General features: G+C 41.0%; 1 protein-coding gene across 2 annotated transcripts in view; it reads left to right on the plus strand.

Moving 5' to 3' along the window:
• Positions 1–282: 282 nt before the first annotated feature.
• Positions 283–25,209, plus strand: part of SATB2 (SATB homeobox 2) — a 134,129-nt gene continuing 109,202 nt past the window's right edge. The window contains exons 1-3 of one of the 2 annotated variants that reach the window (XM_042784402.1): positions 283–445; positions 898–1,116; positions 20,987–21,163. In XM_042784402.1, the coding sequence (XP_042640336.1) occupies positions 948–1,116; positions 20,987–21,163 (346 nt within the window). In that variant the 5' untranslated portion in view covers positions 283–445; positions 898–947. The remainder of the gene's footprint in view (positions 446–897; positions 1,117–20,986; positions 21,164–25,209) is intronic. The other variant, XM_042784403.1, reaches the window with a different exon arrangement.

A 25,209-nucleotide genomic window follows, 5' to 3' on the forward strand; every position in this document is an offset into this window, starting at 1 on the left:
CCGCCGCCGCCGCGGAGCCCGGGAGAGCGGCGCTCCCTCCTCTTCTCCTCCCCCCCGTCTCCCCCGGTATTGATTTTCTCCGCTGAAGGTGTGAGAAGCCGGCTCCCTCTCCCCTCTCCTCCGCGCCGCAGCCGGCGGCCCCGCGGCTCCCCGCCCCCTCGCCCCGAGCTCCCCGCTCCGCTCCCCGCCGCTCCTCTCGCCACCCGGGACCCTCCGGGAAGGGGCTCTGGCCCCTGCCGCCCCGCGCAGCGCGGGCAGCCGCCCCGGCCCCGCCGCCTCGGCACCCCCGGAGGAAGGCAAGGAGGGGGCTGGGGGTGGGGGGAAGGAGTAAAAGGAAAGAAAGCGGCGTGAGAGGAAGAAACAAGAAAACTTTCCACCCTGGATTCTCTACTTCTGATCCATGGACAGAGCCCAACTCAGCCAACTTACAGACAGGCTATAAGCAGTAAGTACAGCGGCAGCGCCGGGGAGCCGCTCGCCAGAGGCTTCCTCGCCGGCAGCCGGCTACTCCGTGGCTGCACAGTTGGCCGGCGCGGGGGGGCCGTGCCAGCGGGGCCGCCCAGACTGGCAGCCTCTTCCCCGCGGCTCCCGGGGGCGGGCCGGGGCCGGGGCGCAGCACCTGGCTGAGGCGGCGGGCGGATGGGCTGCCCGCTTGCCCGTCGGCCTGCCCGGAGTCATGGGGACCGGGGCGCAGCGCTGCCTGCCCCCGCCCGCTGCAGGTTGGGGCCGGGCGACGGGAGCCGCTGGCCGGGAGGGCGAGGCCGTCGGGGCCGAACCGGCCGCTTTGAGCGGGGCCGGCTCCGGAGGTGGGAGCGGGGCGGTATCGCGCCCGGGGGATGCGCTGCGGGGGCCCGGTGCCGGGCGGCGGCTGAGCGCCCCTTGTTTCTCTCGCCCTAGGTCCGTGCTCCTTCTACTGCGACCTGCCAGCGGGAGCCGCGTCTCCGAGCATGGAGCGGAGGAGCGAGAGCCCCTGCCTGCGGGACAGCCCCGACAGAGGCAGCGGCAGCCCCGATGTCAAAGGGCCCCCCCCCGGGAAGGTGGCGAGGCTGGAGCAGAACGGCAGCCCCATGGGCACCCGCGGGAGGCCCAACGGCGCCGTCACCAAGCCCGTGGGAGGTAACTGTGCGGCCGCGCTCCCGGCGGCACCGCCGGCCCGGCCCGGCCCGGCCCCGCTGGCCGGGACGCGCAGAGCGGCGTGCCCGGGGTGGCACCGGGCGGGCGGGCCGGCCCCAGGCGTGGAGGTGCGGGCAGGTTCGTGTGGCGGCCGGCGGGCTGCTGCCCGCTTCCCTGGAAAGCGCTTAGCTGCTCGGCACGGCTGCGGGGCTGGGGGGCCGTGGAAGGACTCCGGCCGAGGGAGTGTGGAGCTCGCTCGGTGGCAGGCAGCCTTCCTCCAGAGGTCCCCCCCTAGGCCCGGGCGCTAGCTAGGCGGCTCACAAAAGGCCAGGCCTAATCCTGCTGGAGGGCAACTGGGGGAGAGCTGGGCCCTGCCCTCGGCGCTTTTGGCCAGGGGAGCTGGCGGGTCGGCGGCGGGCAGCCCCCCGGCACGGCCGGCGGCTCCCGGCGGGCCCGGCCAGCGCCGGCGGAGCGGGCACCACCGCCTTCGCCAGGTGAGGGACGGGCGGCCCGGGTCCGCGGGTGCTGGGGCATGACTTAGGCGTGTTACACCCGCCGTCACAGCAACGGCAGTGGGGGCTCCAGGGTGGAAAAGATGGCAGCGTCCCTCTTTGCAATTAGTTGGGGGTTTTGCGTTTTGTTTTGTTTTGTTTTTTTTTCTTTTTCTTTCCGTAAGTAGCATTTTGTAGCAGTCGTAAAAGAGGACAGGGCAGAGCACGTGCAAGGTTCAGGTCTTTCAGCAAAATTATCAGGCGTTAGTTTTGCAGCATTCCTGTAATTCTCTAGAAAAACTTTCATACTTTGCTATCTAGTTGCTGGCCAATTTTGTGTTTAGAGCATGTTTAAGTGACGTGCGTGGTTGCTTTCTTTTTCCTTTTGTTCCAAGCAGCTAAACTTTCCAGGCATTTCTCCTAAATGCCCTTTTTTTTTTTCATCTTAACACTGATGCTGTTGTGTTTAACACCGTGCAGCCGTGTGTTAGGAAAAATATATTTAAAAATCTTGAAATTAGCCAGATGTTGCAGACAAAATAACACGGGATAGGCCACAAATAACTTCATCTTTTTTAAAAAAAAATCTGTGTTCTAAAATGTGCAGAGTGGTAACACACAAATGTAGTTGTTTATACACAAAGAGTTTGTGTAAATGACATTTCAGGAGATACTTTGATATGGTCGTCACATGACTCTCTATTACGTGAGGTTTATTTAGCGATTTTACCATTAGATGCTTGTTTTAGACCTCTTTGGCTCAATAGGCTTCCTAATTGCTGAAGTTTGCTAAGGGGCTGCAGATTTTATTTTATTTTGAAAACGTAGGATTCATTTATATACCTCATGAAGGGTAAGAGATCTCGCCAGTTTTTCATGTTTCTTGGATGACTATATGTCTGTTTTTTAAACCTCTTCTCTGCATTCTTCTAATGCATGGAAAAAGAAGAAACAGCTTTGCAGTGGAAGACTTGTAGTATTATTCCATTTACAAATTGGTGTAGAAATAATTTGTTGAATAATTGTGAAAATGAACTAGTTAATCGTATAAAAAGTAATATATGTAGTTTTGGATGCCTTTCTCGAGTCTGAGGTATTATAGCTGCTTGATTTTAAAGAGAATGTTAGAACTGGAGCTAAAATCTTTTTCCTTGGGACATTTATAGAATATACTTTAAAGGAATGTTTTAAAATGTTTTGGAATATATATGTTGCTTTCTAATTGCAGCTGTGTTACCTAAGAGAAATTCACCGGCTTTTATAGTTGTATCGGTGGTTCAGCTTGCATCTGGCCTGTTAAGTTATGGAAGATTTCTTCCACTTAAGACAAAGACTCTGATTTCTGAAAGCAAACTTTTAAGAGCTTACATTTGATTCATTACTCTTCAGTTCATTTATAAAGTTGATGTAGACTTGAGTGTAAAAGTGTGGGGGAATAGGAAATGCAGGAGTAATATTTTTTTTTTTTTTTTTTCCTAGCTAGTATTCTTTAAACAGTCTGAATCTCCTTGGTTTTAGGCTAGTCATAATAAAGTTTATTCATTACTCCTTATTGATACTGAAAGCAAGAAGAAAATTATTCTTGTCTGAATACTTACCTAGGTTTTACAATACTCAATACTAAATTAGTTAAGGCAGATTTTTTTAATAAGATAATGGTGCTGTTTAAAATTGATTTCATTTTTTTTTTTCTCCTGGAAATGCTCTCAAGATAAATCAACATAGCTAATTTCCAGATATTTTTTCCTCTGCTCTTTTTCAAGTTTGATCGTTAAGAACCTGTGTGACCAAGTGATCTTTTTCTGGATGCAGATCACACTGTTTTGGGTATTTCTGGAAGTCTGTATCTTTGCAGTGATCACGGTGGTGTTAGTAATTTTTTCACTTGAGTTGTGAAATGCAGCTGTAGATGTTTGTGGAAAGGCTTACTTTTAATATACTGACAAATTAATATAAAACTTCTCTTCAATAAGTATTACTAAAGGCTCTGTTAGTATTGTTCCTAGCGTTTGATAAAAAGGAAACTATTGAAAGTCATAGTGAAATGACATCTAAGGCTGCAGTTGTCAGTCTTTCAGTTTATTATTATTCTTCAAGCTTTAAAAAGCGGTAATATTTATTTAACATGAACTCAATTTGGGAATAAAATTGAAATGCTTTACTGGAAACTAGACACCATTTTAGTTTTTATTTTCTTTTTATTCTGTAAAGTGTATCTAAAGGTTTTGAAAGGAAATACAGATGCTAGAAATTCTTTTTTTTCATCTCATTTTGGGTCTTAGATATGTAAATGCTGAAATCCCTTCCTACTTGTCAAGTGGCATTTTGGTATAATAATATCTGTTTCTGAATTTAATCCCTGAGAACAGAGCAATAAGCTCTCAACTACTGGTGCTATGATGAGATCGATGACCTTTGGTAACAAGTTTTATAATCGTAGTGTTTGCTACAATTATTTTTCCAGTGACTTCCCTGAGAAATAGAGAAATACTATAGTGGTGTAGGTGTTTTTATCTTTCTCTCTAGATTTATGAGGGAAAAAAGTGTTTTAAAATAAGCTTTTGTAGTGCAGACAGGAAAAACAATTGTTCTCATGAGAAATTTTGCCTTATCACTCTCCTTTTTTTTTTTTTTTTTTTTTTATTCCTAACCTGAATGCATATAATTCAAAGGACCATTACAGCAGCTATAATAAAGTAGCGAAGGTCACTAAAAAGATAATCGGGGTCTTAAAGGTTGTGTTTAATAGGGGATTTAAAAGTTTTGGTACTGTTTACGATGTTGTTAGTGTCAGTCCAATGTATTAGAGTCCAGTTTTGGTTTGCCTGACTAACCCACTGCTTCCTAAAACGTTTCAGCAGTTATCTAGACAGTCTGTTTTAAAACCTGTATGTAACAAAGCACAAGTGCTCAGATGTTCAGGAGAGTCAGTTTTTATAAAGGTCCCGGGCAAAAAAGGCTAATATTGCTTTAAAAAACATATGAAGCCTGGGAGAGAGTTTAGAGCAAGCAAGAGCACTATGGTGTTGACAGCTTTATATCCCTGTTGGGTAACATTCACTTACTAGAATTGGCGTCTCCTCTCAGTTAGTAATTCACTCCATAAGGATTAAAAAAAAAAAAAAAAAAAAAAAAAAAGGATGATTAATGGCTAAGAAACTTATATTTACAAAATTGTTGATTGCAATTCATGAACCTGTTTGTGTATGAGTGGATGAACATATATATGTATGTGCTGATTTGAAGAGTACAGAAAATAAGCATCAAAGGCCTCTGAATGCAACTTAAAATGCCAGTACACAGAACGGGCTCTTTTGAAGTTTAGTTTTGCTGAAATAGAAATGTAGAACCAAAATATAATATAGCCAAGGGAACACGTTAAAATTTGGAACAGGAAATGATTGCAAAAAACTTGCTGGTTAGATTAGTTTGATGCAGTCTGATAGTAACACGTTTTTATTCATTTAACTGTTAAAATGTGTGATTTAATTTACAGAATACTAACGGAGGAGAAAACTTTCAGACCATTCAAACTAGATTGTATGATTGGGGTGTTAATCAGCAGCTGTGGTTACCATGCTCGTACAAAGTCGGATGTACCAGAAATGTGGATGCAGTGACTCTTTGGAGCACAGCTGCTAATTGCTGTAAGCCCCGTAAAGTTCTGATATATTGCAGTCTTGTTTGCTTAGGTGTAGTTAGAAATCTCTCAATATATATCTGGGGCGAGAGAAATGCCGACTGAGGATGGTTAAAGAGCTGTTTGTCAAAATTAATTTTAAATATTTCTGAGAAAATGTCATGGGGTTTGTGCTACCTTTTATATCTTTTACAAGGATTTAAAGTACTTTACTGGAGAGAAAATCCACTTCTGTGCAGACAGAAGAGTACAACTTGATCAAATTTGCTCCTTTGTTTTCAATGGTTAGTTAACATTAAGCTCTAAATGGCATCCTGAATGGAGTAAGGAAGCATGTTTCACTTGTCCTTATGAATTGAGTAAAGTGAAAGGTTAAGTTTTAGGTAGTCTTCCTGCCCAGATCTTAGGTGAAGAATATCTTCCTGCTGCCTGAAAGAAGTATATAGCTATTTGAAAAAATTAAATGCATTGAGATACAGAAGCGTGCAAGCCGCAAATTCGTATTAGTTCAGGAACCAGCGGTATGTGAATATGTTATATGTTTTATCTGTTGCAGAATAGTTGGAAGGTATTACCTTGCACTTTGATATAATTCAGTAGGGATTATGAGGAAATGTAAATTCTTGGATTTTACACATTTCTGAGATGTAGTGAGGAAGAGACCTCTAATTTAACAGGAACGGTAAGGAAAGCAAGACAGTGATTTGTTTTTCATGACTGATGGTTAAAAATGAGTTCCTGGTCTTTTTCCCGATTTCCACCCCGCACTCTCCTTTTCCAATCAGATTATGTCACATAAATAGAATAAACAGAGCAGTCACTCCTGAAGGGTTATGCAGTGTATCAGCTGTATTTTTGCTGAGGTAGAAAAATAATCTTTCTTTATGTGTTTTCAGTACTTGGTCTGTTATTAAAATAAAGACACAGTTGGTTGAAATAGACGTGCAATTGAACATACACATTAAACAGAATATAGGGTATCCGCCCAGTCGGTGACCTGGGCATAATTTGATGTTTAGAGTAATTTTGGAACTCTAAGTTGCATCTGCAGAAAGCCACTGACAATTTTGAATTCAAGATTTAAGATTAGCTGTAGTAAGATTGTATTTTTTCCCTCAACAGTTCCTAAGTGTTTCGAGTCATCTCCCCGCTTCCTCCCCACCCCATACCCGTGGCCACGTTAGTTAACTGGATGCTATTACTCTCATCATGAACCAAGAAAATGAAAAAGAAACCAACATCTTTGAAAAAGTCGATGTTAATTCTTCTCCCATTTCATCCCCCCCTTTATAAATTGGGTCCTGCCTTTTCTTAGTTTCACTGGGTTAGAACAGAGTATATTTACTGTCAGTTATTTATAGGGTGATTATTTGAAAGCTTCTGTTAAGGTGAGTCTGTGACTCCCCAGAATTGTTTTTATGCCTGAAGAAGATGGCAAAATCATATTAAAATCTATAAAGATGGCAGCGAGGAAATGTATTTTCAAGAAATTAAATAGCAACGTATTTCTCACTTGGAATTTAGGTGAAGGTTTTAGACATCAAAGGAAGAAAAACAGTGTTGAACTTTTATTGTTATGAATAAACAAGGTTTAAGGATTTCTTTCCTAAATACTTAATTTTTGGGAGTCTTTATATTCTATTTAAATTATTTTACTACACTGAATATTTTATCTAGATTCAAAAGTAGAAAAAAACTGGTATAATGTAATCAGGCCATCATTTCAACAGACAACTACCTCATATTTAAAATTTCTAGTTTGGGGCACAGACTTTCAGATGGTATCAGTTACTTTAAAATACCTTCAAAAGTATTTGTGTTTAATACTCTTGATAGAGATGCTAGTCTGAATATTTATTTTTGCAGTTACTTTCTATTATTGCTGTTTTCCTTAAAGCTGTCTGTGTGGAATGGGGAAGAAAAGGACCACAGCAGTGATTTGGAGCTTAAGTAAAATACTTGGAACAGTAAGATTTTTGTCACTCCCAATGACACAGAAGATGGTAATACAATATGGCATCTATGATGTTGTAAAATGAAGACAGTTTTACTGCAGTCGTGTATTTATATTCACCAAACAGCTGTGTGACCTGTTTAGGAAAGTTCTTATTTTTGTGATTGAGCAGTCCAACCTGTTTTTAAATCTTATTTTTAAACTTTTCAAAATAGCTGAAAATCTGTAAAACTCAGGAAGATTTTATTTCAAATCCCAAATTGCAAGGCGTAGATAAGTTAGGCCTTTAATTACCATCCCTCATAATTTAGTTAAATTAGTAACTACTGCTGTGTTTTAGGATTAAAGGCCCAGTTTTTCAAGGTATAAAGTATTACCAAGTCCCTTCGAATTGATAGGATGGAGCTTTGTTCGAGATAACCTGTGCCTGATTCAGACTGTGTAACTACCGAACAAGCGTGCTCTCCTTTTGAAGCTCAAAGTGGTTTTGAAACCATCCCGCTGTGCTGAACGAGGAGCCGATGCCCTTTCTAGCTGTGAAAAAACTGTCTTGTGGTAATTGGTTCCTACTGTATGAAATGTCCCGGGTCACATGCATTGGTCCCCATGATGACATGTGTCACTAATGCAGATGTAAGAAATAGTCACAGCAGACAAAAGGCAGATGGGTATCTGATGGCTTTTGATAAATGTTTTCTAGCCTCTAGCCATACTAAAAAAAAAATTGCCCTCCAACAAGCCTCGTACTTGTTGCAGAATGCTCATCACCGATGTCTCTGCTGTGGGTTACATACAAATGAGTTTATATTGATTAGTGGTACGAAAGGCAGAAAATACGCGTTGCCGTTGAATTCGGAGGGAATTGTTAGCCCATCTAGATGAGGTTCTTGTGACCATTCACAAGTGTTGACTGCTTTCATGTGTGATGTGTTCTCAGCCAGCATGTCATGTTGTCCACGTTGTTGCAGTTCTATAGTTAGGAATTATTTTTTTTCCAGAGTTCCTGCGCTTTGTACAAAAGCATGTCATGCAGCTGTTGTGCGTACTTTGTCCGTCTTAATTTGCATTGATCCAAATATTAGTAAGGGAGAAATACTGCATTTCATATTTCTGATTTTATTTCCTTTATTTTAGAGAACTTAACACACACACACACACACACACCCCCATGAACTAGTATTTTAAAGTTGGTTTTTCTTTTTAAATACCTGCACTAGCTCTGCTGGTACCCTCTGAAGATTTACAAATATACCAAGATGTCCGCATTTGTCTATTAGCCATTAAAGGCTGCTGACATTGTGAAACCCTTATAAACAATGTTTGAAAGTAGTTTTTTTTTGTGTGTGTGTGTGTGTGTTTTGTTTGTTTGTTTGTTTTAATTTTTATTTTGTTTGTTTGTTTTAAATGTAGTTCTTCCTCTGATTTTTAAAGATGCCAACACTGGTGTTGCTAATATCTGAGGATTTACATAAAACCTCCTTCCAGGAGGCATTTCTACTTGGACTAAGGCTATGCAAATAATTTTCAGGATTGCTTTAAAGATGAAGTGTGAGCCCTGCATTGCCAGTGTCGTAAGCTGGATGCTAGGGCAGAGATCTCATGTCTGAACTCAGGAGATATTTTAAATTTCCTGGCAAATGCTGAATGATTATTGATGTTACATGCAGTGATGTTAGGAAAAAGAGAAGATTGTCATTATTTGCTGAAGCTGTGTGAAGGGAACAGAAGGAACTTGAAGAAGAGAAGCAAATAACTCTAGATATGAGTTTCATCATATGATTTGTTTTCTACATATAAAATTACCTGGCTAATAGCAAAAATTGTCAGTCATTTTGCTCTAACTGATGTCCTTGTATCGCATGGACATGCAATATTAAACAGTCTGAGCACAACTGTATCTTGTTAGTAGCAGTGTCAGCAAGGTAAAATAGCTCAGAGAGAGATTAATAAAAATAACCTGTCAGACTATATTTTATATGAAGCTGCAGCATCACTTGAGATAACCATACACCCACCGCATTTTCAGAGTGCAGTAGAAATGTCTCCCACTTAAATATGCTCCCTCCTTATTTGTTCCCCGAACACACATGCTGAGATGAAAAGACACTCTATTGACAGCAAATCTTTTCAAAAGTACTAAATCTGGCAAGAAATGTTGCAAGGGGAGTTTCTTGTATCAAACCCCAGGACTTGTATGGCTGCATACAGCCACAAAGTTACTTTCTCTCTCTCTCTCAGATGTTCTATTGTATTTGTACTATGTTGAGAAACGGCTGGATTAGTCTGTCTTGTCTTGTGTATCGCCAACACTTCACCCTCTGTAAGTTGCTGAGTTTGTCTGCATTTGGATGGAAACTTCAGATAAGTGAGGAAACTCACACAGAAGTATTTACCATCCTGGTAATCTAAACTCACAGAGAGCGTTTTGTCATAAATTTAGCTGACAGGCATATATTGGAAATGAAGCACGTCGTTTTCAAAACTATAACCAGGCTATTTTTTGAGAGTAATATAAATTCATATTTTGAACATATTTTGGTTTATATGCATTTCCATTATTTATATATTAAAATTAGATGTGCACAATTTCCAGCCTCATTATTTTGAATGGTTATTAAGAAATGTAGTTATAAATTATGAGTTATACAATACTTTGGAGTAAAAGGTGATTTTCATAATGTCTTTTCCCAACTTACAAATAACTTTTTTTGCCATATTACAAACATGCTAGCAGAGCAACATGATAGATGTCTCTTTAAGTATCGTAGTAAAAGAAAATGACTTGTATTCTGAGGCTGTGGATAGTTTATGTTGTTTTGGACCCATTTCCCAAGCAGTGATCGAAAACAGATTACAATAACAATTATACAGTCAGAAGATGCAATATCCATTTCTGTTTTAATTGAGTGAAAGAATAATAAAAACATCATTAAGAAAAATGAGGTGGACCTGTCATACACTCTACCAATTTTTAGACTTAGAGAAAATGCAGAGTAACAGAAGTGTGGGCTTTTTTTTTTTTTTTTTTTTAATTTTTCCTTTTTTTTTTTTTTTTTTTAAGTAGAGTTTGTTGCTCGATCTAGAAGTCTGGATGGTAGACTTCATATGGGCTCCTATGCACAAGTATGTAGCAAGTATGCATATTGCTTGACAGTAAAGCTCAAGTCAGGCATTTTCTGAGTGTCTGGGTTTGGCATAATAATAAATGTAATGTTTCTGTCATTGGTTTGAGCCTTCCTTATTATATTAATATTATCACAGTGTCATACTGACCTGCCAAGTAGATGAGCTCAGAGAATGGCATGGACAGGTGGAAAGTAGTAAAAAACACTTCTTTCTTCTTCAAAATAAAAAGCTGTCCGACTTTATGCTTTTTTGTCCTTTTTTTTTTTCCTCTCCAAATCTGTGGGCACGTATACCAATGAGAGTACTCAGTCTCTTAAGCCATCACTACCTGGGACTGGCTCTTCTGTGACCCTTAGCTACCTCACCATCTCAGTCTTCTGGCTAAAACCCTACAGAGAGAAAGGCCCAGTGCTGGGCAGCACTGCAGCTGTGTTCCTCCTGAGAAGGGACCTAACTGTAGTTGAAGGCCTGAGGCTGAGGGAACCCGGCTCTCCATTTTCTCTGAAGCTGAGCCCTAGAGCTGTAAGCAGAAGTGTCCTTCCTGCCATACCATACGTGGAAAGAGAGATCCTCTCTACAGTAGCCTTGGCTCTAGGCGTGTACCATACAGCTTTGTAAATCAACATTTGGAATGGCATCCAAAAGTGAACCGGGAGCCAGTTCAGCCTTTGGAGAGCAGATGTAATCTGCTTTCTTTGGCTAACGTCTCTCAGCGAGCACATACATTTGCACTAGCAGAAGTATCTGATTCTCCACTGTAGCTCTGTGTATGGAATGTAGCAATTCAGCCTGTTGAGTCCCAAAAGCATGGATTGCTGACCTTTAACAAGCGAGTCCATACACAGTAGGTCAGCCTATAGGTAAGTCCTTTCTACCCTCTCCCCAAAATATCGCTAACTGGCTGGACAAAGTAAGTGTGCTGTGCATACCTGAGAAAGAGGATGTAACTGTTGACTCCTTTTCCTTGACCTCATTACTTGTTTGATAAAGATGCGGTAGTTATTAAAAACTGTTAGATTAATGTGATCTGCTGGCTGCTAAAAGTAAATGTTCCTTAAAAGAGTGATGTTTAAATGGATAGTTGTCAAATGTGTGATCTCGTCTTTGTGAAAATGTGGAGTGCTTCCCTCACAGCTCTTGATCTTCTGTCCTTGAAAAAGAAGGAATACAAGAGAATGCCACTCCGAAGTTCCTCTCTCTCTGCAGGGGCGTGGGGTGTGAAAGATTGGAGTTGTAAGTAAAGGCCAGGGCCCATATACCAGTTCCTGACCCACAACAGGCTGTGGGTGCAGGCTGTCTGAAGACTTTCTGCATATTGATCGGTGAAAATGGAGATGGGGGGGGGAAGTTAGCTGCTTTCTAGAGGACAGAATGATGGAGCAGCTCCTATTCTTTCTTGTTTGTGGTTGTCCCCTCCATTCATTTTCCCACTGAAGATCTGATGAAGATTTCTGTGGTGGTCTTATGCCAGAAAAATAACATCTAGTAATTGTGTTGTAACAGCAGTAGCTGAACCCTTGCTGAAAGCATAGCAGGACGGAGGACTCCATCAGTAACCATGAGTTTGATGACATTTATTCTGAGACAGTGTTTAATGTGGCTTGTCCTAATGCGTGTGTACTTGTAACTTTTGCCCATAATCAGTTCTGCCATATCTGTTGACATCACTTAGAAATTAGGTCTTCTAATGCTACTGGTATCTAAAAGACATGAGGGAAGGAGGCAGTGATTACAGATGCATTCAGCTTGTCTTATAGCTGGAGCGTGCAACTGGGCTTGAAGACATAGATAGATGTAGGTGCAGGAGTTACACTACACTCTCTGTCAGCTATTTATTTGGTAACATGAAGGAGGGGTGTTACGATTTCTTCTTTTTATTGTCAGGGGGTAGTTCACAGAGGAATGGATGTGAAGGAGAAAAGAGCTTGCTGGTGGGTCGAAGCAGAGATCCCAGAACAGGCCCGAGTGTGGTACGCAGCTCTTCTCCAGAAATAAAACCTCAAACCAGCTACGAAAGTTTTTCTGTTACATTCCAGGGGACTTATCCCAGTACCAGGAGACTAGTTAATAGAACCTTCATTAAAATGCTTTTGCTAGAAGATGTTTTTTTGCTTTAAAAATTACATAATATGGTGGCATCTGCTAGCACCACCGAAGTTAAGGGCTTATTAGTGGTTCCAGTTTTCAGAGTTTAAAAATGTTGGTCATTAAAATTAATTCTGGGTGGAACTTGGCATAGAAAGTCTTAGCCCCTTAGGCGAGTTTTGTTACGTAGTTGAGAGAAAAACAACAGAAAGCAGTCCCCCAAACCAAAAGCCCCTCCTGAACCCTAAACTTGTTTTTAAGTTACAGAAACCAAAACCTAAAACTTATAGGAAATTAATGGCTTAAAATGATTTTTTAAAAAAAATGCCAGTTTAATTTAAAAGCGTTTCCTTCACTGGTTTTGAGTGAAATGAGTATATTTTCCATTAGTTCATATTATAAAGTACTGCTGTGGGGTATTTTTTCTTCTTTTTTAACTGGGAAACAAGTTGAAACAACTGAGCTGTTTTATTTAGGAAAAATGGAGCTACAGTGTCTTCACCTTTGCCTTTCAACGTGAGTGGTTGGACTTGATGATCTTAAGGGTCTTTTCCAACCTAAATGATTCTGTGAGTCTGTTCTAGGAACTGGAGAGCTTGCCTGTGGTTCTGGCTGAATGCGTGGCGCTGGTTCCTGCCCGTCGGGGGGGCTGGCTGGCAGGGGAAGCCGAGCTTTCTGCTAGAACAGCAGGGGCAGCTGTTTGTGCCTTCTTCTGACTCAGGCTCCCTTAAAACGGTATTTTGAGGTCTGGGTTATCATCGCTCTCACTTTTCACTCATCTAGGTGGAGAGCTGGAAGTCTTTATTCTCCTGTTTAATTGCTCATGCCTCCTGGCTGCCCTGTGTGCGACTGTCCCTGGGCTAACCGGGTGGCACAAAGCCCCAGTGGCTGCTCCCTTTCTTGCCCTTTGAACCCAACCAGTGTGACAGATTTGAAGTTTGGGTTGAGTTAGTGCAACTAGTTTACTGAAGGGGGTTAGTTACCAGAAGCAGCTGATTCACTTTGACTAACAAAAGGCCTCGTCTCCTGGGAGTAACACTTCCATCCCAGACACGCAGCAGGAGAAACCGCTCTAGAGGTAAATACTTCGTATCCCTCCCTATTCCTCATTTCTTGTTTGTCTCAGCACATGCTCTGAATATAGCTTTTCTTTTATACAGTTTTTTGAGAAACTCAAGTATTATCAAATCAAGTTATGAGTTTCATAATATGTTTCTGTGGTGGGATAGTGGCCTGGAATATTTTGTGTTGAACAGTAAAGCTGTTATTTCATCTAGGAGAAGGATTCTTTGGCTAGTTAAGCTGTCAGAAACAGGGGACATCTGCAGAGACATTAGTGACTTCTTTATAAGATTTCCTGAGATCTGGGATAGTTGTGATGGTTGGGATACTGAAGCCGCAGAAAGGACTGGAAGCTGAAGAAGGATGTAAATAATATCTTGTGGTTTGCATTCATCATTGGCTAAAATATAATATGTAGAAATGCATTTCCTGCCTACAGATTTATTGAATATGTAAAGCCAGAAAAAATAACTGAGGAGGAGGAGAAAGATATTGTCCTTAGCTTTACTTCCTCTGGCCCTCCTAAGAAGAAAAATTCTACAATATAATGTTATTTAACATGATTTTGTTTCTTTGGCAAACGTTGTATTAAAATCATCTGTGGACTGAGCTCTTCTTTAGCAAATTGCATCCTGGAACAAATTACTTGCAACGGGCTTATAAACCCATGAAGAGTAGGAGTTTAACAGCATCGCATTACTGGTTATATGCAAAATCAGCTATCTCACATTTTGTCTAGAACACATTGGAGAGCAGAGGATTAGCAGGAAGTAAGGTCCTTGTTTTTAAACAAAACCTTTTGCTGTAATGAGGTGCTTGACACTTTTGTTTTGCACAGGATAGTGCAGTTGCAAAGATCCTGATACGGTCTCCTGTATTTGACATGGAGGTTTCCCGCTGGCCGCCTGTCAGTGTGCACACACAGCTTTCTTCACGTGGTTCCGAGTGGTTAGTGACAAACAACTGCAAAGTCATTCCTCCAGTCCCCATTAAAAAAGATTTACAGTGGAAGAATTCTCAGCCTCATAATGAGACTGTTGTAAGCTGGTGCTTGATACATAAAAGGCTGAAACACAGTCCATTTACCCAAACCAAGCATTTATTGTAAATAAGTTAAGTGCCAACAGCTTATATTCTGTCCGATTTAATTATATTTATGATTTATGGGGTAGCTTGAAAGTGAGCCTTAATGGACATGACTAACCCTTGCTGAAATGTGTGAGCTCTGTCTCTTCTACCTCATCACTGAATTGCACAGGCATGGGCTGAACCTGGGATCTGCTTCAAGCCTGATCCTTAAGTGTGAATAGTCATGTACGTGTGGCACTGTGGAAATGGCACAGTTGCGCCTGTTCAGCCTGGCATTGTGTATCCTGTATCTTCAGCCTGCAAGTGGACTCCCCAGGATTTTCTGGGGAAGATCTCACATTACCACCAGCTACAGCTACACTGTAATTTAAATAAAAATGGTGTTGAAATTGGAACAAAACACTGTTTTTTCAAATACTATTTGGTGTCCTTCCTCTTTGAAAGAAACATCGTAGGATGCAGTTGATCTTTTCTCATTATGAATTTATCTTCTCTCATTATATGTGATCTTAAAGGTCTTTTCCAGCCAAAATGATTCCATAATTCTGTTGTTCAGCTAGTCGAGCCTTGAATAGAAACCTGATTATTAGCGTATGCACTAGGTTTTCATTTCCGATCACTTAAAGATTTGCAGTTTACACTGTTTTGAAGAGGTGGCATGCTGAAACTTTGAAGCTTCACTCTTTTTTTTTTTTTAAAAAACTTTTTTTTTCTTGGTGGTGGTGTTAAATTTTTCAGAATATAAATTATGGATTTATGTTGCACTAGGCAGTAGGATGGACATCTTTGGTGCAGAAATTCAGGTATTTCTGAATAACTGAAAGCTGTCAAACTTAATTGGTTTCTGCCTTTTCAATTAGAGTTGCAGGATGTGAGGAGAACTGTCAAACCTCTCCTGTACTGCATGGATGCAGATTTCTGCCTTTTAAAACAGTTTTATATATTTAGGTTCATTTTTCAAATTTGTTTAAAATAAAGGGAAATAGAGTTAAATACCAAATTGGTATATGTAAGGTCAGCTGTATTGCAGTACACATAGAAATAAATAAATTGACTGCTTTCCCTTCACTGCCTTTGCCGGATAAAGGGCTCTCACCTAAAGCAAAAACAAAAGGAGATTAGGTTTAGGAAATGTTTGTAGTTTGATTCTTTCCTGTGGTTATTGCCAGTTGTGGAAGCATGCTTTATTACTGAATATAGGGAATCTTTATCTAGATAATTTCCTCAAGACGACCCATGCTTTGCTTATTGAGCTTAGTCTGTGTTGCAGGGTAAGGGTCTCATTTTACATGTCCAGCTGAAGTTGCTCAAAATTCAGTGTTTTGAGGTGTGTGTGGGAACAAACATTTGTGGATTTTGCTCTTGCTGTTACCTAGATATTTGGGGGTTTTGTTGTTCTTTTTTCTCCGTATTGAAAAGACTAGCTTAGAGAATGACCCACGTTACAGTCTCTGCTAGGGAAAATGTTTTCTGCACACAGTTTTCTGCGTACTGAAGAGTTTTCAGTAGTTTATGAATTTTCAAATAAATGTCCCAGTTTCTGAACTCCCAACCATATAAATTTGCTTTGACTTTGAGGGAGATTACTCTGTGTGTGTGTCTGTGTTCTGTTTAAAAAAAACCCCAACCAAACAAACACCAAACAAAACCTAAAAACCCAAAGCACAATAGTAACAACAAAAACTTTATTTTAAACTTTCTTCATTTGATAAAAATCTCTCCACTATAGAATGATTTCCTTTGGGTTTGACACCACCATTTGATCTCAGTTTTTAATAATTTTGGTGGGTTTCACTCCCAGAAGAAAACATGCTTGTGTTGTGAAGTATTCCCACTAGAAATCTGGGAAGTCTTAAAACCTCATGTTACTCAGGGCTATGAACTGGTTTCTTTATTAATTCCCTCCTAGACAACCCATGTACAGTAAATCTTTCCATAATACCATGCTGTTGAAATTAATCAGGCTGATGTTTGGAAATTGTTCAAATTAGATTAAATTAAATAACACCTAGATGGGGCTCAAAACTTGTGCTGATGGAAACAGATTTTAATCTAAAAAGACACAAATGTTATTGGTGCCTCTTCTTATTGGTTGATCTTCATATTATATTTATTAGGACACTCAAGCACTGCTCCCTATTTAATGGCTGGAGAGGTGGGTGACTGAAATAGTCTAACCTCCTCCTCAACTTTCTGTATACTTTTCTTTTTTTGCTTTAGGTGTCAAGCCTATGATGGTTATGTGGAAGTGGAAAATCCATAGAAGTTCAGTGCTGATTGTATCGCATTTATTACTTGCTTTAAAGCTTGCACTGAAAAAAGTATCATTTATAAATGAATAAAAGAAACTGTGCAGGGCTTCTTATTATCTGCTCTGTCTTGTCCTTCTAGTTGGTCATTAGAAATTTACAGCTTTTACTTGCAAATCTTAAAACTGAAAATGTTTTCCAGGGAGCTGCATGGCTGTAGTTCGATAATACTTTTAACTGGCCTCAAGATTTTTGTAAAAATTAGTGTTTTATGCAGCAGAGTGTCCAGAGTTTTCACTTATTGAATGAAATACCTGTTTCTCTTTCCCTCATTTTTAAGAATAGATTGCTCCCTGGTGAAATAAAATTGTAGATCGAAAAGGTCAAGGAAGAGAAAATGTACATTTGGACACAGGTCCCTTTGGTACATATTTAATTTCTTCTTAGTTTCTCTGCCCCTTAGAAGAGTCTCAGCAAAAAATGCAACTCTGTTTACAAAGTCTTCTCTGTGTATTGTAGCTTTTCCATCAAAGCAACAGCAGACCTTAAATTCTCTCTCTGATTTATTTTAAAAATATAAGTTATATAAAGGTACTGGTCACTGCTAACCATGCTGTTCTTCTGCATAATAGTGGGAACAATTTTTTCCTGTTGTCTTCCATGGATTAGAAGGATTTCTTGCTGTGTATGGACGTCCTTATAAAAGCCTTTATGTAGATCTTGTTTTATGAGCCCCTAGCATTTTATGCAGATGCTATCTACATGGGGTCAAAGTTCTGTGAGAAGCACAAAAGAGCTTCTAACTCACTTAAGTGAATTAACACCAAGGAGAAAAAGTATTTTGTGTAATTTGTGATTGCTACTAATGTTTTGTGTGCATTCCGGCATTGTATTCATCCTTTAAGGAAACAAACTGTTTTCCTTTTAGCCCTCAGATTACCTCTTGTTTTCTGTGTGTGTGAAAATCAGTGCTGTATGTCATCTACCACGAGTTGTGCAGCATCATTCACTGCAGCATCTCTCTAAAGCTGGGAGAGCGAATGTGCCCAAGTTCAGTGCAGAAGGGACCTAACCCTTTTTTGTGCCTATACATGGGAGAGGGAGGATGGCAGTTGTTCTGGCTGATTGGTCATTAGGGAAATGGCTGAGAAGTTTCAGGATTTAGAGTAAGGCTGGCTTGAATTGCTGTAGCACTCTGTTTGAGACTTCATTATGGATGCTTGGTCTCCTGCTCACTGAGTATTGCTGTAAGTTTTTCAACTGGAATGACAATGAGCAGTGACTAACTTGCATTGCTTTTCTGTAAGGGCCCTGTAGTGAGCTGGAGGTGTAATATATGCACCTAGGAGCAAGACATGGTGTGTATCAGTGTGTAAAGAGCATGTTGGCTTTTGGCTGCAGATGTTTTTTCTTCTGATTCTAACATACTGAAAGTATGTTTATTTTCAGATAGCATCAGGAAACAGAAGTTTGAGGCAATAAATCCATTTGAGAGATTATAGCTTAACTCTCCAATGGAAAATAGAGGGCAAAGCAGATGGAACTTCACTGGAGTGAGATTTACTTGGAAATAAATTGGATTACTGTTGTTTTTTAGTAAAATAAGATTGGTATCAAGATTCTAGATGCTATAGTGAGAGGCATGAGAATGGGTTAGTAATGGCAGATGTGGTAACCTGCCCTTTGCTCTCTGTTTTTAAGGTACTAATAGCAGCTGATCATCAGTTACTCTGGATCATTGAGTTCAGAGATGTTTTTGTAAAAGCTGTTTCTATAGCAAGGTCCCTGCAAGCATGGGCAGCAGGAAGGGGCAGGGAAATTATCATGGGCAAGAGTCTTGTGGGTCCTTTGTCCCATCCCTGAAGTGATGTCATGTACGGCTTTAGTTCTAGCCTTTGAGATCCTCTTTGTACTGAGACAGTAAACAACTGTGGAGATTAGGTGAAACTTCTGTGGTGAAAAGGTGGAAAGACTGTTGTGCGACAAGGGAAGCATTCAGCAGGAGGATAAAAGATGCTGTGGCATCCCTCTCATCAGTTTGCATTCACCTACTTTTTCTGTCTTGCCAAAATGTAATTTACACAATCGATATCACAGCCTCAGCATTTGGCCAAGTATCTTAATCTTTTGTTAAGACATTAATAGCCACGTCAAAAGTGCTATGATGGACTGTATGTTTGACAGGAGGGGAAGTTTGTAATTTATGGACATTAAATTTAATTTTAACTAGTTAAATGATTTATGGACAAATATAATTACATTTTTAACCTTTGATAGGAATAGAAATGTTGTCATTGGCTTTAGAGGAGCAGAATCAGCCTTGCACTGTCTTTTCTGGAAAACACCTAGAGATTTTTCTTCGTTGAGGGGTTTTTTTTTGTTTTGTTTTGTTTTTTTAATAATACAGTGTTAGAATTTGGCTGCTGGAACTTGCAAAATGCATCAGTTTAACCCAGAATCAAGCAGTGAAGGAGGAGCAGCATCAATGTGATGCTGTAACCTACTTACACATTACTTCAGGATGTGTTTTAAAACAAAGAACTAAAACACATCAACTGGATATTGTGGCTCGTAGCTGCTGCTGCTGGCCTGTAGTTAGAGTGTTTGATTGGGAGTTGCTCCATGCTAGATAGGTCACTGAGTGAGAATTGTGTAACAAAAATATATTTTAAAGTAAATCTAGTCTCTGAAAATTCAAGACAGGGACTGGGACTGTATCTGTTTCAGGGCAGGGTGACTCCTGAACTATACTAAAGCTACTGATAGTAGAAGATCTTGGAGATACTTAACTGACTTTGTAGGGAAGGACAACTGAAATGTGGCTTTGTCCTCTTTCCCTTAAAGAAGTGCTCAGTCCAGGAATACAGTGATTTGTGCCTGGTCTTTTATAAATATACTCAGCTATTTTTAATAGTTGTTATCTACTGGAATTAGTTATATTTCATTCCGAAGAACAGGATTTAGAGGTGAACTTTCTGGAAGTATTATGAGCCTCAGGTAGCATATTTGGAGAACTGCTTTAGGCTGAGATTTGTCTCTGCTGCAATAGTTCCTAGTTTATGTAGGGCCTAACAAATTGTAGTTAACCAATTAATACATTTCTGTGACTGGAGGTAATGGTTTTTCCCTTGCCACTCCCTGACTACATCCTGGCCTGCAGCAGGCAATGGAAATGGCTGTGCAGTTCTGTAGTTTTTCCATCTGTTCCATCTTCCCTCTATGCATGCGCTTCGAGTCCTGTAGGGCCGTCTCCTGTAAACTGGCTTGTTTCTCTACTGTCTGTAGTATTGAATCCCTCTAAGTTCATGCCCCACAATTTATTGCCATAGATGACTTGATCCTGTAACCACAAAAGTAAGTTTACAATAAAACAGAACAAAATTGAATCCAGACCACCCCCTGAGTTTTCTGCTTCTGTGGTTCCTCCTCATCCTTGATCCTCTTTCGAAGAGAGCTGTTCTCACTCTCTTCATACATGCAGTGGGAGAACAGCCACTGACCAGCCTGGGTCTGCACAACCATCAGCTGCCAACACAAGATTATCGTTTTCAGCAAAATCAATGCAAGGGTATTTTCCTTGCACAATGAGGAGACTGGCCATGGTCTGAAAATGTGCAAATAAGCCTACTGCAGCCAAGAACTGCTTATGGGACTAGCCTCTGCTGATTCCTTGATACGTTCACTGTGTGGAGAGGAGCAGAAGCATCATTTGTGTGTCAGGTTATATGGCTGAATGTGGAGAACCTCTGACCTGAAAGAATAGGGACTTTCACGGAACTGTAGAAAACTTCTGCAATGTTGAAAAGGTCTTATTAGGAAATCTTGTTCATCCTCATGCTGACTGTGATTCTGTTCCTGAATTGTATTCTCTGGAGCTTTTAGTGTGGTTTTTCAATGAGTCAAGTGATGAGACTTCAGTATTTCCCTTGGAAAGAAAACAAAAGCTATCCCACAGGGAAGAAAGGCAGATTTCCACTTAAAATGAGTCTTCTAGGAGGTGTTTTAATTTACAGCTTTAATCAGAGTTGTATGACACGCTTCTTGTTCCTCTCTTATTGATGCTTTGTTGTTTTGTTCATTTTTTTTTGTTTTGTTTTGTTTGTTTTGTTCCTTTTTTTTTGTTTGTTTGTTTTTTTTGTTTTGTTTTGTTTTGTTTTTTTTTTTTTTTTTCATCTAGGTTTGATGATTCCAGTCTTTTGTGTGGTGGAGCAGTCGGATGCCTCTCTTGAATACGATAATCGAGAAGAGCATGCTGAGTTCGTTCTGGTTCGCAAAGATGTGCTCTTTAGCCAGCTGGTGGAGACAGCGCTCCTGGCTCTGGGGTATTCCCACAGTTCTGCAGCTCAGGCACAAGGTATTCAATAAAGTTCTTTTCCTCCTTCTCTGCACTGGCAGAAGACAGCACCAGAGTTTGTTTGATGTAAGGAGAAAACAAGAAAATCGGTGGTAAATCTTGGAAGTGGTAACATCAGTTGTGTTGATTGCTTAATCTTATATTAGGTGTACAACAAGCCCTACCTTGTTAGCCTGCCTAGAAAGCATTAGCTGGATCTTGCTGAAGTGTGAAATACGGTGATAATGATCAGTCAGCGTATTCATGACACATTTGTTTGAGGCAGGTTGCTGTTTCGAGGAAGTCAGCACAGAAGACTGGCTAGAACCTCTAGGTGTACAGCTAGATGGTATCCAGTATTCCTCTTTGTATCAGGGCCATTTTGAACAGCATATTATAGTCTCTAATTTTTAAAAGTATACATTGTATATAATGGTTATATATGTGCAAGCTCTCTTTACGGCCAGTAGTTGTACCTCTAAATGTGCAGACTGACCTCTCTGTTTTCACTTACCTACTATATTGCTGCAAAGCCCTTTCTAAAGCTCTACAGTCCCTTCTACTTAGAGATAATTTTCCAGTAACAGTGAAATCTTAAAATAAACAAAGCTTTCCTCTCTCTACCCAAAATACCAGCTTGAAAAAAAAAAAAAAAAAAACAAACCTAAAATCCTAATCTTGAGAGAGACGGGCAGGAGGTGGTGGGTTGGGAAAAATCTTTCCAGAATGAACTTTGCATTTCAAGAGGCTTTTTTATACTAAAAAGGTTATTTCAGTGCTTATTCTTTTGGATAAGAAGCCTGCAAGTTTCAATTTCATCTCCGTGTCACTAATAAAACCTTTGCACATTTAGAGTAGTTTAATAGACGCTTTTCCTGGGAATTTGGATTCTATCTGTAGGTTTTAGTTATTTTGTATAGCTAGGCATTTGAATGTACGAACAGAGGGAGCAGTGGTGGTGTTGAATCCAGGAGTTCCAGGCAGTGGTTAATAGCACAGGCTCCTTGTACAAACTTCTTTCCAAGCAGAGTGATAATGATTCATTTCCTCTGTCAGCCTCTGCTCTGTGAGAGAGTCTCAGGTTCTTTATACAGACAGAGCACATGTGTTTATTTACACAGTACGGTAATAAAAGCTCTTTGAGAAGGTAGTTGCTTTGTTTTTTAACCTGAAACGTTTCATGTCATTTTAGGGACACTTTTTTTCTGAATGTAAAAGGTCAGCATATCCCACTCTTTCCATCCTGGTGAGCCAGCTTCCTGTTTGACAGCACTATCCATCTCATTTAACGCAGTTGCTCAACGTGTTTCGAGCTAACATGTGGAACACGCTGCATTAGGTGGCCAAGATTTGATTCTTGGCACTTAAAAAGGGGAATGGGCTTTGCAAGAAACCTGCTCCAAGGAGGCATGCCATTCAGTGCAGTGATCCACACTGGCTGAGCATCTCATTTGGGGGAACCTTGCTTTTGCAGCATCTCTCTGTTGTGAGAATAGCAAGGAGGAGAGACAGATTGACTCACGAAGGAAATTAGTCAGTGTGCAGGGAGGAAACGGCCACTGCATTTTTGAACTACAGGCTTTGACAACGAGCAGGTTCAGATACTAATCTGTCACTTATTGTGTTGCTCAAATAACTCTAGAAAATAAAAGTTGAATCTCTAATTGTTGTAATTAGTCTAAAAGAAAAGCCTTTGGCATTTTTGTCTTTAAGACAGCAATTACCTTCCACTAGAAAACATCAGATGGTATAATATTTAGAAACAACAGGAAACACCTTAAAGATCCATCAGCTAACAAATCTCTTGCTTGGTCAGTTTATTTACTTTCACACTGAAGGACCAGTCCTCAGAAGTCTTTTATATGTCCAGGCCAAATACTGCAGGTCATGCTGATTTTAAGATATGAAGCTGGAGTGTGCAGCGTGTTCTGCAGTATCTTGCTTCTGTGCTATCTGTCTGCAAGCTGTGATGAGGTACAGGCGGAGACGGAGTGCTATTAGATCTATGAGATTGTTTAGTTTGATGAGATAATTTATAGAATATTGGGCTATAATCTGTCAACTAGGGTTGACAGAAGCATGCTGCTTAGTTGTTGATATAAGGATTTATTTGGGAACACAATTTTCTGATATTAAAAAGAGGGGAAAAAAATAACGCTATTTGCTTTATTCATCCTGGTTGTAGTAAAAGTCTGCTTCTGTTCTAGTGCTTGGGACTGATTACCTTGATAAACAGTCACTTAGTTCTTCTTTATGCTTTATGATCAGCTGAATTACAGGATCTGCATGAGAAGTTGAAGGTCCTCAGGTGCATTTCTCAAAATGGCAAAGCTTTGAGCAACATGCTGTGCAAAACACTGACGTGAGTAGGTGTCCTCATGTCCTCCAGGGACAAAGTCAATGTGAGCTTGTCAAAGCTTCTGTATTGTAAAGGCTGTCTTAGCTGTAATGTAGCGTGTAATAATTGTCACCTTTTGAGTTGGGAAAGCGTTTCATTTCTCCCCCCTCTTGTTTTGGATGACTCTGAAAGGAGTAACAATGTTCACTTCACCTTGTGGGAAACATCTTGCTTTTGCGGGTTCCTTTTAGAACAGTGTTTCCAGCGTCAGATAAAAGAGCTAGTTGTGCGGGAAAAGAGGAGTTGCGGCAGCAGAGAGAATTGCTGTGCAGTTTCACGCCGCCTTCGCTGCGGTTCACCGTGGCACTTCTACAGACCTGCCGAGGCTGGAGCAGGCAGTGTGTGCCTTGCATGTACGGCAGCACGGCAGAGCCTGGGTGCCCGGGAGGAAACACGGCACAGAGGGGTAGGTGGTACGTGGCCTCCTCGAGGGGTCTGTGTGCCCAGAGGGGCCCTGCCACAGAGTTGCCTGCCTGGGCAGCAGCCAAGAGCTGCAGAGCTCCCCAGGGAGGTGATGCCGTGTCCGAGAGTATGAGCTGTAGCCTGCACACACAGTTGCCACCTGGCCCGCAGCCTCACGTACCAGCTCATGGTCACTTGGCTTATCATGGCTAATTTTTAGTCCTGGTTGTTAGGTAAATTGAGAAGTCTTATAAATAATCTCGAGGCAAGTACATATCAGGAGGTATACATGGAGGTGGCTGGAAGAAGCTCTTTATTCCCACACAGTGGACACATTTATTCCACAAACAGCTGGTTGTGAACATTTTTTGTTGATAGTGGTGAGAGCAGAGACTTTTCCAGAGAGTGCTGCCCTTGTGAAACTTCCCTTTTCTGACAGGAGCTGTGAAAAGTCTTCTGGAACAGCATGGGAATTCGTTAACAGCTTGACACTGGGGTGTGAAAGTTGGTGGTGTGAATGGCAACAAAGGTTTAATAAACATTTATGTATTTTTCTTTAATCACTTGAGTCTACACCTGACACTAGGGAACCTGCTACATGTGCCTTCCAGAGAGGAAAAGAGTCATGCTTTAAAGGGGGCACCTGTTCTATGTGTAGCTTAATAAAATTTACATGCCCTGATGCAATTTTTTTGGTTGTTTGGTGGTTGTTTTTTTTTTTTTTGGTGGGTCTGGTATTCTAACTGGGTTATGCAAGAAAAGGGAACTGGTAGGGGCTACGTACAGTATATAGTACTGAGTGCTGGGACCAAAGTAGTATGAAAGTAACTGCAATCTGGGGTACCCTGTGTGCAGTCCTGCAGCTTTGGGACCTTCTGTGAAAGCTGATTCCCTCCTCAGCGTGGGGAGGAGGAAGAGCAGTGCTAGTTTGATGCTTTTAGCAAGTTCCACTTTCTTAGAACCCATATGGAAAAGAAAACAGTGTGATTTCTTGTGGATATATGTAAATATGTTTTTCTTTTCAACCAGTTCCTTGTTAGCTATTGTGAGTGTATACACAGAACTGGTATACATTGTCTGCAAAAGCTTGCAAAGCTGAATGGGCCATCAAAATGAATTTTGCCTTCTCCTCCCAGATGCTTCTGCTAGGTGTGTTGGCAGGGCAGTGTGGAGTGCCTGCCCTGACTGCTGTCTGTGGGCAGCTTTAGCCAGGCACTGGCAAAGTAATTGCTTGGGTTGGTGTGTGTGGCCACCACAAGGAAGGGGT

This window comes from Tyto alba, unplaced genomic scaffold, assembly GCF_018691265.1.
Source record: "Tyto alba isolate M040663 unplaced genomic scaffold, T.alba_DEE_v4.0 Super-Scaffold_7, whole genome shotgun sequence".
Taxonomy (NCBI): Eukaryota; Metazoa; Chordata; class Aves; order Strigiformes; family Tytonidae; genus Tyto; species Tyto alba.